At 38.4% G+C, this 15,545-nt stretch overlaps 1 protein-coding gene across 4 annotated transcripts in view; it reads right to left on the bottom strand.

Moving 5' to 3' along the window:
• Nucleotides 1–15,545, bottom strand: part of USP24 (ubiquitin specific peptidase 24) — a 60,539-nt gene that overhangs the window by 25,449 nt on the left and 19,545 nt on the right. For 3 of the 4 annotated variants that reach the window (XM_052666028.1, XM_052666030.1, XM_052666032.1), the window contains exons 9-31: nt 15,000–15,074; nt 14,224–14,382; nt 12,896–13,010; nt 12,659–12,762; nt 11,699–11,806; nt 11,113–11,208; nt 10,861–11,022; nt 9,611–9,655; nt 8,957–9,064; nt 8,264–8,413; nt 7,601–7,732; nt 6,986–7,097; nt 6,658–6,734; nt 5,615–5,755; nt 5,411–5,464; nt 5,126–5,241; nt 4,423–4,489; nt 4,154–4,264; nt 3,657–3,755; nt 3,409–3,579; nt 2,681–2,766; nt 2,439–2,532; nt 2,032–2,187 (exon numbers count right to left, since the gene is read on the bottom strand). In XM_052666028.1, the coding sequence (XP_052521988.1) occupies nt 2,032–2,187; nt 2,439–2,532; nt 2,681–2,766; nt 3,409–3,579; nt 3,657–3,755; nt 4,154–4,264; nt 4,423–4,489; nt 5,126–5,241; nt 5,411–5,464; nt 5,615–5,755; nt 6,658–6,734; nt 6,986–7,097; nt 7,601–7,732; nt 8,264–8,413; nt 8,957–9,064; nt 9,611–9,655; nt 10,861–11,022; nt 11,113–11,208; nt 11,699–11,806; nt 12,659–12,762; nt 12,896–13,010; nt 14,224–14,382; nt 15,000–15,074 (2,538 nt within the window). The remainder of the gene's footprint in view (nt 1–2,031; nt 2,188–2,438; nt 2,533–2,680; nt 2,767–3,408; nt 3,580–3,656; nt 3,756–4,153; nt 4,265–4,422; nt 4,490–5,125; nt 5,242–5,410; nt 5,465–5,614; nt 5,756–6,657; nt 6,735–6,985; nt 7,098–7,600; nt 7,733–8,263; nt 8,414–8,956; nt 9,065–9,610; nt 9,656–10,860; nt 11,023–11,112; nt 11,209–11,698; nt 11,807–12,658; nt 12,763–12,895; nt 13,011–14,223; nt 14,383–14,999; nt 15,075–15,545) is intronic. The other variant, XM_052666031.1, reaches the window with a different exon arrangement.

Here is a 15,545-nt window from a genome sequence, read left to right as displayed (position 1 = left end):
CATTTTTCCTTCACTGCTGTTTACTGACTAAAAAGATGAAGTGCATACTCTAGCACATGAAATGCGTCTTCAAGCACAGAAGTATCCCCTTAAGAACAGAAATCCTTCTCCTTTTTAGACTTTCAGCATCCCATAAGTAATCCATCTGTAGGATGTTTTATCTCATGTCTCCTGAAATAGAACTGTACTATAATTCTTTTTTTTTCTTTTCTTTAATAGTCCAGGTAATTCTACAGTCCACCAACACTAAACTCTACAAAACACCATTACACTCAGAAATATGGCCACAAGGAATTCAGCAGTCTCTGTGGGTCAGACTTCATGCACATTTATAATCCATTTCACTTCATTTTTTACTAAAATAAATAAATAACCAGGTGTTATTGACTTTCTTGAGAAGAGCCTTTGACATGTGCAGCCAACAATGCTCCACACAGAAAAACATGACAGATCCTTTCTGTGCTCACTGGACAAACATGGTTTACACAGTTCCAGTTATGAAATCTTATTACAACACAGCATAATACAAACCTGAACATCTTTAACATTTTCACCTCTTTCACATGCTTTAAAGTTTGTGGTGCACATTTTCCAGACTGGTTCCCATAATTTTGACAGATAAGCAGGTGGGGGGAGGATAAAACATTATGGCACCTTTTCCTGTCAGAACTCAGCTTCTAGTTGGCTTGATCAGATTTGAGGCTTAAGTCCATTTGTAAGAATTGACACACCTAATCCAATTTACTACTACTTACCCTTTGCCAGAAAACCAGGCAATTTCCATCAGATAAAATAATGAAAGAAAGTAATAAAAGAAGTAGACAGCCATGTTGTCATACTGTAATACAAACTACAGTTCAACAAGGTATCCTTGCTGGGATATGTTAAGACGTTTGCTTTCAGTTGTAAAACTTGTCAGTGTATTTCAGAGATACTAATATCTTACAATATCTTTCCTGTCCAGTTGGACAGAAAAATGAGAAATACTAACACTGCAAGGGGATACCAGAATGTGGGAAGGTGAGAAGTGGATGCTAAGACTGCAGAAATGCAAAGGAAAGCGACCACAAAAAGATTCCTACAACCATCTTAGAATACACCGAAAGTGACAGAACAGTAACTTGTTTCCTGTATTTGAAGCTGCAGGCAACCAGTCCTGCAACTTCATATTGTTCAGACAGTGTTTGGAATGAGTCCTTATTAAGAGTGGCATCTGTGAGCAGAACTAGCAAGTGTCCAGTTTCCTAGAGCATGCTTCAATGTGTTGTAACACCACCACCACCCGAACTCTCTTACACTCCTTAAAATCCACGCACTGAGCACTTAGGAAGAGTCTTTTTTACAGGTTCCATGCCAGTCTTTTGAGTTCTAATAAAGAACTTAGAATACTTTGGGCATTCCACTCACTTTGTATGCACAGCTAAAACAGACCAGAAGCTCCTGGGTAAAAGCCCTGCACATCTGGATAGTGAAAATTCTTCATAGCTGAATGCTTCTCAAGAAATATTCCTCCTTAGCCTTACAGACAGAATACGGTATACTTATATAGAAGTTAGCTTTTTTCTTTTGCCAGCTCCCTCTGAATTGCAAGTATTACTCTCCCTTAAAATAATTCAACTTTCAAGTGAGGTTGACTAAGAACAATAACAGCTCCCATTCATCTTCAGAAATTCCAACATTTTTTTATGATAAGAAAATTCACACTCAATTTCTGGAGATTCAGGCAGGGAATTGTACCTAAACAGAAAGGAACCTGATATTTCTTTGCTTCTCTTCACACAAATTAGAATATTCCTTCTACCTGGCAAATCACAACAACAGGAGCCTGGCTTCACAGTAAAGTCTCCTCTAAAGGGGAACTGTTTCACCTCCTCTGTTGGGAATTTACCTCATATAGAAAAGCAGACTTCTGCATTTCTGCATAAAGCCTTTATCATGGTGGATTTGAGGCTTCTTGCAAAGAAAAAAATATTCCAACTAAAGCCTTAGCACTTGGAAACACAAGTTAAAGTAGTAAATTTGATTTCTTACCTCTAAATTGTAGAGTACTCTGAAGGTAGACATGCCCGGAGCAAAAGATCTGAACAGACTTTCCAGTATTGAACTAGCACTGGGCTGATGTTGGTGTTTTGAAGACAAGGATGGGGATTTTGAAGACTGAGAACTTGATTCTGATAGCAGCGTTTTCTAGGAGGAATTTGCCACAGAGGATATATTTTCAGACTACTGCATTTTGTTGTGATTGCCAATACACCTCACATAACCCCTGTAACCTGCTTGCCTCTACTGCTCAGAAATAAAGCACTAATCCTAGATGAGCACTGTTTTGCAGAGTTTCTAATCTGTCACAGATTGTCATCTTAAACACGGTTTAAGAAAACTAGTAGTAAAACCCTTTTAGTTAAGCTTTCCAATACTAGTTACTGCTCAACACGTACCTTCCTTCCCAGGGAATCGAGCTGATCAAGTGCCTCCTGAATAGCTGGGTCAGTGGGAATTAAGAGCAGAAGTTTTCTCACTCGCAGTGTTATTCTGAAAAGTTACCAGAAGTTATTTAGGCAAAGGAAGGCAAAGCCACACTGTGGGCAGGTAGGTGCCCAAACACTGTGAAATAACCAACTATTTGAAATTTGCAACATAAGCATTTCTGCAATATTTAATAACAGCTTAGCTTGCTTACCTTGGCTCCTCTAGATTGGCAAGCTGGTAAAGCATATCAAACACATTACACACTAGAGCCATGACCACGCCAGGGAGGGATTTCTCCTGAGAATAAAGCAGAAATACAATTTGTTTTTTTGTCCCAACTCTGTTTTATATAATTTAATAGAGCTCTTAATTGAGGCAACCAACGTAAATGCCAACCTGGTTAAGTGAAGTTCCATCTACTTTCTTGATTGAGACAACTGAATTTTGCCATTATATCACTTCCCTTATAATAACTAAGTTTTGATGTCAAGTATTATTTAACATGCACATGAAGCACACTGCATGCTAGTTGATACTTTTGAGTCTACTTTCACACTACAGCTTTATTAACAGTGTAGGTCTGGAAATCTCTGCTCCAGCCAACTCGTAGCCTCAAAATTACATCAAGAGAGTCATTTGTTTAGAGATTTAACAAAAGACCTGTAGAGATAACAAGCACCAACAGGCTACACTGAATGACAAAACTTTTCCTGAAGACCAATTCACCTGCTTAAGAGCACAAGTGTATTTAAATGGTTTGTTCCAATTTTTGAGAGGAAACCCAGGCTGCCAAGGACTGGATGCTCAAGCTGATATGAACAGCTGCTGCCCCAGCTCACTGTACTCATTCCACCACCCCAGCTGTGTACTGCACCCACTGCTGTTCTGCTCCCCACTCCTCTCAAATTCAAGGGATGTTTTCAGGCTACTATGCTGTACCTGTTCCATTGCATAGGATGAACTAAATACACTGCTGCTGTTGCTGGAACTGGTTGAGGAATCAGCCGAGCTCCCTGAAGGTGTCCCACTGCCTGACGTTTTCACTGTAAGGACTTGTTCATCAGAGAAGCCCAATTGGTGGAGTAATTTCTGATCTTTATTTACTGTTAGCTGCAAGAATATATTCATAATTAAGTTCTGAAAGAAAGATTCAATTTTATAAAGAATGAAAACTCTAATCAACATACCAGGCTGTCATTGGCGAATATCTGTATGTTATCCACAGGAGAATTCAACATCTTTGCTATCTTCCATCTGATGCTCCCTACAGTTTCATTGCTATGAGCCTGTAAAAGTAAAAGACATTGGTTTAGTGAGCCTGCTCAAGTACTGAATCCCAAGAGGAAAAAAAAAAATAAAAAAAATCTTCCTTTAAAATTTTCCTGCTTCCCTGCACAGAGTGGTAAAGGTATCACGGTACAAAAAAAGAGACTGATGATGTAGGACAGTACAAGAAATGCTCACTGACAGCAAGCAAACAGTTTTTCTCACACTGCAATGATTATTCAAATCCATTTATGCTACAGACATTTCTTACAGTAGCCTTCTGCACACACTGAGCATTTTCAAATAGATTTATCAAGCTGACTGTCCTTAAAAACAGCTTCTGTAAAAATCAGGCATCAGAAAGACCCTCATCTACCTATGTAATCAACATGGCCCAACCCAACCTGTGCATACATACCTCTATGGTGAAGGTATCTTTGGTAGATTCATACGTAACATTGAGAGTTAAGAGATGTCCATGAAAAGAGGCACCGTGAGGTAGAATAGTTCGGGGCACAGAGTAAAGGTCCTGCCAGGAGAGAGGACAGTGGTAAATGCCATTAATGCCATAAATACCATTTATGATGGCATAGAGCAAAGTTATTAGAGCTACATGGGTTTAAATTGCTTCTACTATTTTTAAGGAATTTCTTACTAGGCAAGGCTAAGAACACATCATCATCTTACCTCTATTGTTATTACATAACGCTCTGCCAACAACAGCAGTCTCTCAATTATTACAAGTTTAGTAGACCTAGGGATAAAAATCCACAGTCAGTTGCTTGTTCTCAGAGGTGAATTTTTCCAAGCTCATGCATAGCAGACGTGAATCAACTGTTTTTAAATGCAGCTCCTTAAAACCAGGAGTATTTCAGTCAAAATGGACTAGGAAAACAGGTCAAGAATTTTGCATCACATAGAACTGCAGAAGCTTCATGCTTCTACAGGTCTCCAGCCCCGTGTTCATATATTTAAGCTGTACACATTAAGTATGCATAAATTTAGAGAAAGGATGAAGATACATATCTCTTCTAATTAAAAAAAGCCAAAAGTACCACCACCAAACAAACAAAAAGCAAGAAATCCCACTGCTCAAGAAATAAGATTAGTAAGCCAATACTTAAGAAGACTTTTTTTTTTTTTAGAAGACTCAGTCTTTTTATTTTGATATTTTTTAATTGCTACTTTTTAAATTTCAGACACTGCTAAAATCTTTTCAGAACTCAAATTACATTGTAACAGAATACAGAATCACCAGTAGTAAGTGACCATGGTGGAAGAGGTTTTTGGCTAACACGAAGTCAGCTTGGCCACCTCAATCACCAATTGGAATCAAGAGAGAAGTAGCTGGCATTTACTATCAAAATTACCATTTTGAAAACAGGCTTACCTGTAAGGAGATTGAACTGATGTTGCCACTGTAGGCATAGCAGTTGCTGTAAGCATTTTCGTAGCTCTTGTAACAGCGTGCGTTAACGTTGGACCACCGAGTGCTGAACTGGCTGCCTAGAATACAACACAGAGTACTTAAGTGCTTGCTTCAATACACAATCAATACATCCCAGAGAGCCAAGAGCATAGGAAATATCCACGGAATGATTTTTCATTTAGTCAGTTACTTTAACCCTAAGATAAAAAGCTAAAAAAAAGAGAACAATTCATATTCGTCTCTTACCTCCAACCGCGTGTAGCAATCAGCAATGAATTTCTTGTGCAGTGACACTGAATCCTAAAGATACAGAGGACAAATGAATTACAACTTAAACCAATGCCACAGCAATTACTGACAACTGACAGAACTCAGTAAATTATACATTTCAATAGTCAGAGTACCCAACTTCTACGAATGTCAAAGATTTCACACTAATATTATGGCTACCTTCTTCAGTCTAGGAGTGAGGTTAATATAGCTGTAGTTAATTATCAGTTGAATGGCTTCATTGGCAATTTCTTCATCAGGTGACTCCATTGCAATCTTCCAAATGAAATCCATTCCTATTAATTCCAGTTTTTCTACACTCTATATAAGGAAGAACAACAGTAAAACATGTAAACAAAAGTTTTCCCTCTGCTGGAAAAGTATCTTTTGTGTTAACCTCAATAATTTTTTTCACCAGCATGCTGTTAAGTTTTTGCACCTTGGAAAAAGAAATCAATAACTGCAAGCTTGCATTTCCTTACTAGAACTCTTTTCTTTTTTAAAGATGAATAAGTAAGTTCCAAAGAACACTATCAATTAAGTCTACTGGAAAATTAAAGACTTCAAAAGCACTGAGAAATGTTATCAGGAATGGAATTTGTTTCACAAAGGTCAACATGGTAACCAATCGCATTATAAAACATCACAAAGCCTGCTATGGTATTAAGCAAAAAAAGAAAAACAAACAAACAAAAACAACAAAAACACCACCAGCACAACCTGCATTATCTCTCTTTGGTAAAGATCTAAAATGCCTTTGGAAAATTACTGAATATATCACTGCATATAACTATTAGCACGACATACAAGAATCAAGCATCACAAAGTTAAGAAGAATTGTTGAAAAGAAAAAAAATAAGAACTTGAATGATATGCCTAAGCCCCCCCTGTAAAGAAGAAAAATTAAGAAAGAATATCTTCCTGTCAAGGAGAAGCAAAAAAACCCCAGAATTTAGGTTTATTAGTAGATGAGTTGTCTGCTCGTATATTCTGAAAAGCTTTAGAGGCTGCATACCAGCTGCCAGCAACCAATGACTGACTTGCTCCTATACTAATTCTCATGTTTTAGCTTCAGAATTTAACAACAATAACACTGGACAGCCCACCTCCATGTTAATACAAACATGATCATATCAAACGGCTGCTGAAGAATCTCTCTCACCTGCCCCCACCCTCAAGATGCCACACATAGTACACAAGAATGAACTTGCCAGAACACTCACCAGCTGAGTTCCTTGCCTCTTCAGTCGATGGTCACACAGGTTCACATTTTCAAAGAAAGTCTTAAATAAACTAAAACCTGAAAACGAAAAGCAGTGCAAGCTTTTTATTCAGGTCAGGCCAAATTTCCAGGCTTTTTATTTTACTTAAATAAAGATACTGAATGCAAGCGATGATCCTTCTCTTCTACAATTATTAAAACTAAGAATGATAGAAAAAGACCTTGTTATTTTAATGATTTACAGAGCTGGCTGATGTTTAATTTGAAGGCTTAGAAAGCAAACTGCTGGTACACGTGTCAAAACCAAACATGTCCAACAAATTTCATACCATTCATAGTAATTTCATATGATTCCAGTTTAAGAATTTTCTCTTTGAAGAGCTGTTGCTGTACATCACTCTCTAGATCATGCTGTCCTTTGGTAAACCACTCAAAGCACATCTGTGAACAAAAGACATTTTTACTCTATTGTCATTGCTAGAATCTTACTAGATCCTATGTCAGATATAGATGGCAACATCAGATATTACAGGAACACATCACACACAGGTTTGATCTGCAGCAAGAGCGAAGGTCACCAGGAGATTATGAACATAATATGCAAGCTGTACTGGAGCACTGGGGTACTTAAGCTTGAAAGTCATCTTGACCCCAAAAATAAATGTTTTCTACTACTTACAGTCAAGCTTTCAGGCAACATTTTTCAAGCCAGCATCCATAAACCTGCAACTAATCTTCTCACCAACATTTACCTTCTACTTGAGTTTAAAGCTAAGAGAGCATTCCAGTTGTAAGAGAACACCTAACAGTGGTTACATCAGCTTCAACAACTCACACAATGCACTTCACTACTTAAGTTTCACGTTTCAGCAAACGAATGTGCTGTTCATGACCCTTTAAGATTCCCTCTGCAACTGCAGACAGTAACTCTGACGACTTCTTACCTCTCGATCCAACTCACAGACGTCCTGCCCAGTCACGAGGCACTCCCAGATCTCCCTGGCACGATTCCAGCCCAAATAAAGGGTGGCTTCTTGCAGAAAAAATGCCAAAAATTTTAGGTGTGCTTCCAAATACTGAGAAAGAGGAAACAAAAACTCCAGTTTCAGTTTTTTCTTTCCAAAATAAGAACTGTAAGGATTCTTGTTATTATTATTTTTTAAACAAACTTAGTTGTCAAATAACAGCATAATTCATGAAGCCTCACAAACTCAGAAGTCTTTTTCCAATGAGCATTGCTTTATTTCACACATATTTTAACATTATTTATTTTTTATTACCACTCCAAAAAGGCATCAAACTGAAGCAGAGAAGCTGAACGCTGCATAAGCTTGGAGACATGAGCTCCTGAGATGAGCTCAATTAACTAGAGAATTTGCAAAGAAACTTCTATAGCGTCTACAAGTTTTCTAGCCTTGATACATAATGTAACAAACAAGGCTACAATAATTCCTAATGGTAAGTGTGAGAATTATAAATAAAACAGTGTAACTGTTCTCCGAACAGAACACCAGTAAATTAAACAAACAAAAAAAGCATCACCTCATCTTATATGACACTACACTGTGTTTCCAAACACAAAGTAGCACAAACTGAGGGCTCAGTACCTCCCGGTAAGTGTATCGGCCATCCACCAGCGTCGCTCCAACAAGCCCCCCAGGACCTGCCACAGATGCAGCCAAACGGTGGCACGATATTAAGCTTCCTGTCACCAACTTCACTATTTCAAAGTTTTTCTTCAGATCCTGAATAATGCTCTTGGCAGAAAACAAACACAAGAATGGTTTTCAAGAAAATACATGAACGGAGACATGCAGCAGCCTGGTCTTCTACAGTAATGTACCTTTCATAGGAAGAAGTCAGCTGTATTCCTTCCAAGCATCCAAACCCCAACCACTTTCAGCATGTGCTGAACTAGGCATGCTGTAGATTGCACACAAAAAGCCCCACACCCCTACTTAGCCACAGAACAGCATACATAACTTGCTGATATTTCAGTCTGTTTCCTACAAGTCTATGTCAATACAAGTACAAACTAGCTGGCAGTTTCTTATCAGAGCTTTTTAACTATTTTACATAAAACTGCAAATAGAATAAACTAGACCTGACACAGCAAACAGACACAGATGCACACAGACACACAAATGGACAGCACACAACACTGTATCTCTACTTGTACCACACTGTCATTATGAGCAACTTTTCTCTCCTTTTTCTAAAGTCACACTTTCACATTCTAGAGAAGCAGAGTCATACAAGCATAACAAGGGCTTCAAAATCATCTCAGCATCCATTCTTACCTTGTCTTGTTTTTGGTAAGTTTGTTTAATAAAAGAACGTGTGATTTCATGGAGCTGACGTAATGCTGGTACCACCCAAACAAACTGAGGATTACTGTGCTGGGATGACTAGTGATAAGAAAAGTAGGAAGAATTACAATGTGTACATGCCCAACATTGGATTAACTCTCCTCTTAGACTCCTAAAGCACAATGCTTTCCATTAAAGCCCCTGTCTCAAAACAGCCACTACTATCTCAGAAAACTTCAGTACTTCTTGCTGGTCCCTTGCCAAACATATAGGAGGTACCCTTCTTCACTTTCTCCAAGGAGTCCTTTGATACACCTGTATGCCATTTTGCTAGCACTATTAAGCCCAAAGTACCTTCTAGCTAGAGAACATGCAAATTAAACTGCACCAGAGAGATAATGGCAACCACCACCTTCTTCAATTATGGGAGACAAAGCAGGCCTGAAAGGCTTAAAGGGGCCAACACAGTAAAATGAGATGACATATTGTTAAGGCAAAATAACAGAAGAAAAAAATCTTAAGTACTACCAAGGGTTGGGTTAAAAGATGAGAAGAAATGTCTGATTGGTGTTGCAAGGAGCCCTCTGATAGGAAGCAAAGGCTATTTAGGCTGCATTTTGAAAGAGACCCTACAAAGGATCCTACCTCATTGTTAGAACTGCTCATCGCTTTTCTGGCAGGCTTCATTTTCTGTAAAGTTTGACCACACAAACCAGTACTGAGGGTTTTCATTCAGAGATGGGATATCTGGTTTACATATTGACAACAACCAACACCACCTGCTCACTAAGAGAAACTAAGCTAACCTGGCAATAACAGTGCTCTTACTGAAAGCCTCCTATGTACTTGAGAATGCTGCCTCAGTCTTACATTCCTACCCAGTTCATGTTTTCATTTCCTCTAATGCAGGGAAATAAGCAAACGATGTACTTTTAAGAGATGTGCTGCATGTTTGCCCCAATCACTTCCAGCCCATAATTACAGCTTTCCGTTCGTGCTCCCCAGCAGCACCTCAGTAAAGGTCCTTGCCAGGACATAATTAAAAAGAATGCAAGAGTTGGAAAGCATTAGATTAGAAAATGCTGCAAATTTTAGAGACCTAAAGAACTCAAACTCCAGCATCCATATTCTTAAACACACACGAAAGGAGAAAAAGAAAAAAAGAATAATCAGTATCAAGAAGTAACATGCTATGTTTCCTAAACAACTAGAATCCCCTACAAATACTAAGGACAGACAAAGCCTAATTTACCATGAAATGAGATGTATGAGAAAGAGTACAAGCCCCTTTATTTGAATGTATTTCTGACTAAGGAAATACATTTGAAGGAATTCTCCTATCTTCTAGGAAAACTGCTTATTATGTGAACAGTGCAAGATAGAGTACATAGTCTGTTAATTCATGCACATGTCTGCTGCTGCCAGGAAAAGCATAGATCTGAGAATGGCTTCTTCCATATTAGGTGAAAAGAGGGTTTTCTATTATTATTAAAATACAAAATTGCTGTGATTTAAACATTGATTTGCATTTTGAGACTTAATGGCTATGCTAAAGCAGGTGTTTAAGAAAACTAATGTAGCCTTTCACATCAAAGAGACAATTAAAATACTGACATACACTTATAGTTGTTCTATTTGCAAATTCTAACCTTGGGCCCATCCTGGTAGATTCTTATAAACGAATCATTCCTCGTGCTGAAAATTTATTTAAAACAAAGGCAAGAGAACTTAGAACAAGTCTCAAGGTCAACAATGTGGCACACAGCCTTTCATGGACTCCTCAAGGTAAGAACTTACAGATGAGACAGTCTGGGTATCTTAAAAGAAAGCTAAATAATGCCAACATCGAGCCTAGACAACGCTTCACTTTGCAGAAGATAAAACAATAAACCAACCCTCTTAATATCCTCTATGCATTTGATGATGTAGCTTCTTTTGATTGCCTCTTTCACTGCATAGGCATCGCTGAGGATTGTCAGGTGCTCCTCCAAGGCCTGCTGAATAAGACTGCAGGGTAATGTTGGAAGATGAGCCAGCTCCCAGAGCACCTCCAGAACCTGGTGGAGGAAATAAAAAATGAAGACCTAGGAAGCGCAAAGACTAGAAACCCTACTTCTACTAAAGAGAAAAGAATTGCATTCACGTGCCTTTCCAGTGGTTGTCTCCACCCGTGCTTCTCGACCAATGCGCCCTATCAGGCTCAGCAGCTTCTGTCGCACTCTGTCACTCTCTGTTTCCCAGCTCTGTACAGCAAAGAAATAATGTTCACTGTTACAGCAGCAAGCACTCTGTCTGTTAAGCCTCAGAATATACAAAATACACAAGAATATAGTTTACAATTGTTTTACTGCAGGACAACTGAAATGCAAATCAAATACGTTCGCTCGTGCCTATTTCCTCATTTTTGTTACTGACACAGCAGTAGTTTGCCCAACTCCTTCTTCAAATATAAAATGTGAGGTCTCTTATAAGTACCCAACCACTGCATATATAGTGGACCTATAATTAACATATAGTCAACAAGCAGTATGGTAACAATCATGCTTCTGGGTTAGTGAAAAATTAATATTGCAAGTGTTCTACGGCCAACTTTTTTCCTAACTAACATACAAATACATTTTTATATTGAAAATACAAGCACGTGTAAGGCACTTGTCTTTCAACAGGCTGGATGCACAAGCATTTTTTAACTAATTCTCTCCCTTAAGAATGCAAATTCAAGATAAAACCTACCTTTTGAATTAGAACAAATAAATGGTTGAGCTGATCAGAGCTAAATTTCACAGCTGCAGCAGCAATAATGGTATGTATGTTCTCAATCACAGTGGAAGATTGTCCTGACTGGAAAGAGGAAGGGAAAACAGACGGAGGTAGGTCTTAATCACAAATGAGATAGCAAAAAAAATCTTTAATGTAAGCATTATTCTACTATTCCTATCAAGGAGAAAAGTGCTTTGGACAAGCCAGAACTACAAGTTAGGAACAACTGACTCTGCTCCTTGCTCCACTGGTTTAGAAGTCTCCAGAAACAATTCGAAAGCAGGAAAGGGCACATCAGTTTTGCCTGTGGTTCAGCCACAGGAGCAAAAAATAGCTTCCTCACCAAAGGAAAGGAAGGTCCATCTAAGGAAATGCTGAGTCTGTGCTTTCAAACAGATGTAAACAAGCTTAAGAGAACACTGTGCAAAATATTTACCATATTTCTGAATAAATTATTGTGGTATTGAGGTAGAACGAGGAATACACAGCACTCAATCAGATGTACACTGTCTTTTATCAGCTGATGAACCTAAAACATGATGCATGCAAGGACTAAGATTTCAACAGGAACCTAGTGATACTATCTGGAATCATCAACTCTGCCTTGAGAAAATTCAGTTTCGCAGACTCTTTAATAATTCAGGCTGTGGGAGGGTGAAAAGTTCTTTGTTGACAGAAGTCTTGTGAGGAAGTTATTGCCCAGAAAGTGCTTCTGAGTTAGACAAATTTCATTCTCACCTTTGCTAACTTCAATAGTTCATACCGATACAAAAGTGTATGACAATATCCTGAGTCTCCCAGGGAAAAAGCCAAGCAAATACGACAAAGCAGATAATGAATAGCTAACATTCCACCAGCTAATGAACCTGGTAATAAGAAGTAGTTATTTTCACAGGACAGTCTAAAAGCAGCCACCTTGTCTTGATTCCTTACCTGAATTCTCCAAATTTTAGTGAGTTCATCTAAAGACAATTTACTGCCCAACAGTTCAATAATTCCCTTTATACGATCACAGTACTGTGCTTGGTCTATATTACCTATGAAACAAAAAGTAGCAACTGAATTAATTTATTTCAATCCTTAGATACAAACCACGTTAAAAGGATCGAGGACAAAGTTGGTTTAATCTTTACATTCAAGACGTTCCATAGTCTTTGTGAAAGCACTTACCTTCTAGAGCAATGGACAGGACAGAATTTTCTACCAGCCAGTTTAGTAATCTGTCTGTATCTATTGCATTCTTCACTGACTTGGACACAGTACTGTCTTCTATTAATTTGGTTACCTAGAAATTGCAAAACGTTGACATTTCAAGGATGCTTTCCACATGCAATATACATGCACATAATGTACTCTATTCAAAATGCTTCCTACGAAGCTTGAAAGTGCGAATCCTGAAATATTTTAAGCACAGGAGGTTTCTTTGGTTGTTTTTTTTTTTTAGTAATTAGTAGTTTGTTTATCTTAAAAATAATCTGCCCAAAGGCAAAATCTCCCAGGCACTGGTCTGATGCAGTGGATTCTCATACCCAGTCTGACACAGAAAAGCTTGCCTGCGCTGTGTATTTCTAGAGATACAGCAGAAGTGGGTTATCTCAGGCTTCTGCCTGTGATGCTCAAATAAAGTGCCCTATTTTTATCCAACACAGAACTGATACAGCCTTCTCTCTCCAGGGAAAAGTTGTAGAAAGCGTACATTTCTGCTAGGGCCTTCAAAAGCAGTACTTATGTAACTTCACCAAAGAAACACACTTATAATTAAGAACCACAGAGTAATCAGGTTTAGCACCTCAATCTTCCCTTAAGCAGACAAGCAAAAAGCCCAGAAGAGGGACTCTAGAATACTTTATAATGTTTGCAGAACAAAAAAACCCTTTTCTAGAGACATTTAATTAACATAAGTTCTGGAAAGAAGAGAGGAATGAAAAACTCTATACTTAAATCACAAGTCCCAGAAAAATCTTTTCTTCCATTTACATCTAAGAGTTTAGCCCTGGTCCAGCTCCTAAACGTCAGTACAATGAATATTCATAGTAAAAAGTAAAAATACTTAGTATAATAATCTGATATAGCTGGAATAATAACAATCTAGGATTAAGTCTCCCCCTCCCAGCCCTCCTTTTATTTTTTTTCCCTTACAATGGGAAGGAAAGAGAAAAGCAACACGCCACACATGCTCTGAATTATCAGGGTGATCTCAGACAGAAGAATGAAGGAATAGCATACGCTGCTGCTTATAAATGAACCTGGAATTATAGCTCCTAGAAAACATTCAAATATTGTCTAGTTTTCCAACTGGGTGACCACAGTCTTGGCAATGACTACTAATATCACAAATATCTCTTGTCTTTTTTTCTCTGCATTTAACGTGAGCTTTTGCTATGGCAACAGAATTTGTTAGGCAACATTTTAAGGCTGTGGTTTCAGTAGCTTACAAACAGTCCACCCCAGCTACACACGTGTGCACCCACAAACACACCCACACGATGCAAACCTACTTCTTTGAGGGAATTCATTTTTGCACTGAAGTGAGGCGATTTTAGCATGCGCAGCAGAATGTCCAGCCGTAAGTCATCGACTGCAGTTACTAAATCAGGTTGGAAGCGCATACACAGCAGCTTAATACCAGACAGCAGCTCGGGGATACTGACTAGTCTCTGTTGAAAACAGCACAAACAACAACAACAAAAGGACAAATAAAGGCACTGCTGGTTCTGGTGTTCTGTTTCAGACTCCAACGATGCTCAAAGAGGAGGTTTAGTGACCGTTACAGACGGTTTAATTGATGGGTGGCTGAAAGCATTACTTGTCTCAGAATTTCTAGCGTACAACAAAAGCTATGGTTTAAAAAGTGAACTCTCCTACTACAAATATGGTACATTAAAATGCTTCTTTGTTGATACGTAACCTATGTGTACCTTCCCGCATATGATTCACAAAGGTACGTCTAAGTAAAAAGTGAACACTCAAATTTATCAGAACTGAATGCCAAATTCAGTGCAGTGTAAGAGGTAGTCACAAGTTACATGGAAATTTTCACAGAAAAAGAGAAAATAGTTTTAAAAGGGCCATAACATCAGAAATCTACTGAGAACAGTTTCACATAGAATTGGGTAAATGCAGGGTAGCCACTTCTCGTATTTTGGGCTAAGAATTTCAGACAGAATTCAGAACAGGCTGTATCTGTTGTCAATGAAAGCAAGATTTTGTTGTCTGTATTCCAGCATTTCCAAGACACACAGTAAATTCTCCTTAGATACTTATAAAACATTACCTTGTCTTTCAAGTCCTTCTCTTCTACATTCTGCACATATTTAATCATTTTATGAATGACTGGATCCAGCATGGGCTAAAAAATACGAGAAAAAAGCATGCCAATCATTTGATGTTTCCTGAAATCAACTCAGAAGATCTGGCTGCAGCAAAACGAAAATACTTAGCTGACAGCTCACAATTATCTCAGCTATAAGGCAGCATCTGTAACATACATAAAACTACCCTGCTACATAAGTCCAGAAATAGAAGCAGTTAGACAAAGAAGCCACTTCAGACCACCACAACATAGGTTCACAATGGCTACCCCCACACCCGTTCCAAAATGCATTGGTTTTTAGATGCATGTACTTCTTTGACCCCCTTGACTACCTCCTCTTCATATAAAGACTTTCAGCCCCTTATTAAACTGGTACTTTTTGTTAGTGAATGTAGGTGTGAACCCTGCAGCACATTTGCAAATTCACAGATCGTGCTGTGTTCTCCCACCCACCCCCCCACCTTGCACCACAGTTTTTCCGGTCTAAACTCTCACTACCATGAACTC

The sequence above is a fragment of the Tympanuchus pallidicinctus genome, unplaced genomic scaffold (genome assembly GCF_026119805.1).
Source record: "Tympanuchus pallidicinctus isolate F22 unplaced genomic scaffold, pur_lepc_1.0 scaffold7, whole genome shotgun sequence".
Classification (NCBI taxonomy): Eukaryota; Metazoa; Chordata; class Aves; order Galliformes; family Phasianidae; genus Tympanuchus; species Tympanuchus pallidicinctus.
This window is presented reverse-complemented; position numbering and strand designations above follow the sequence as displayed.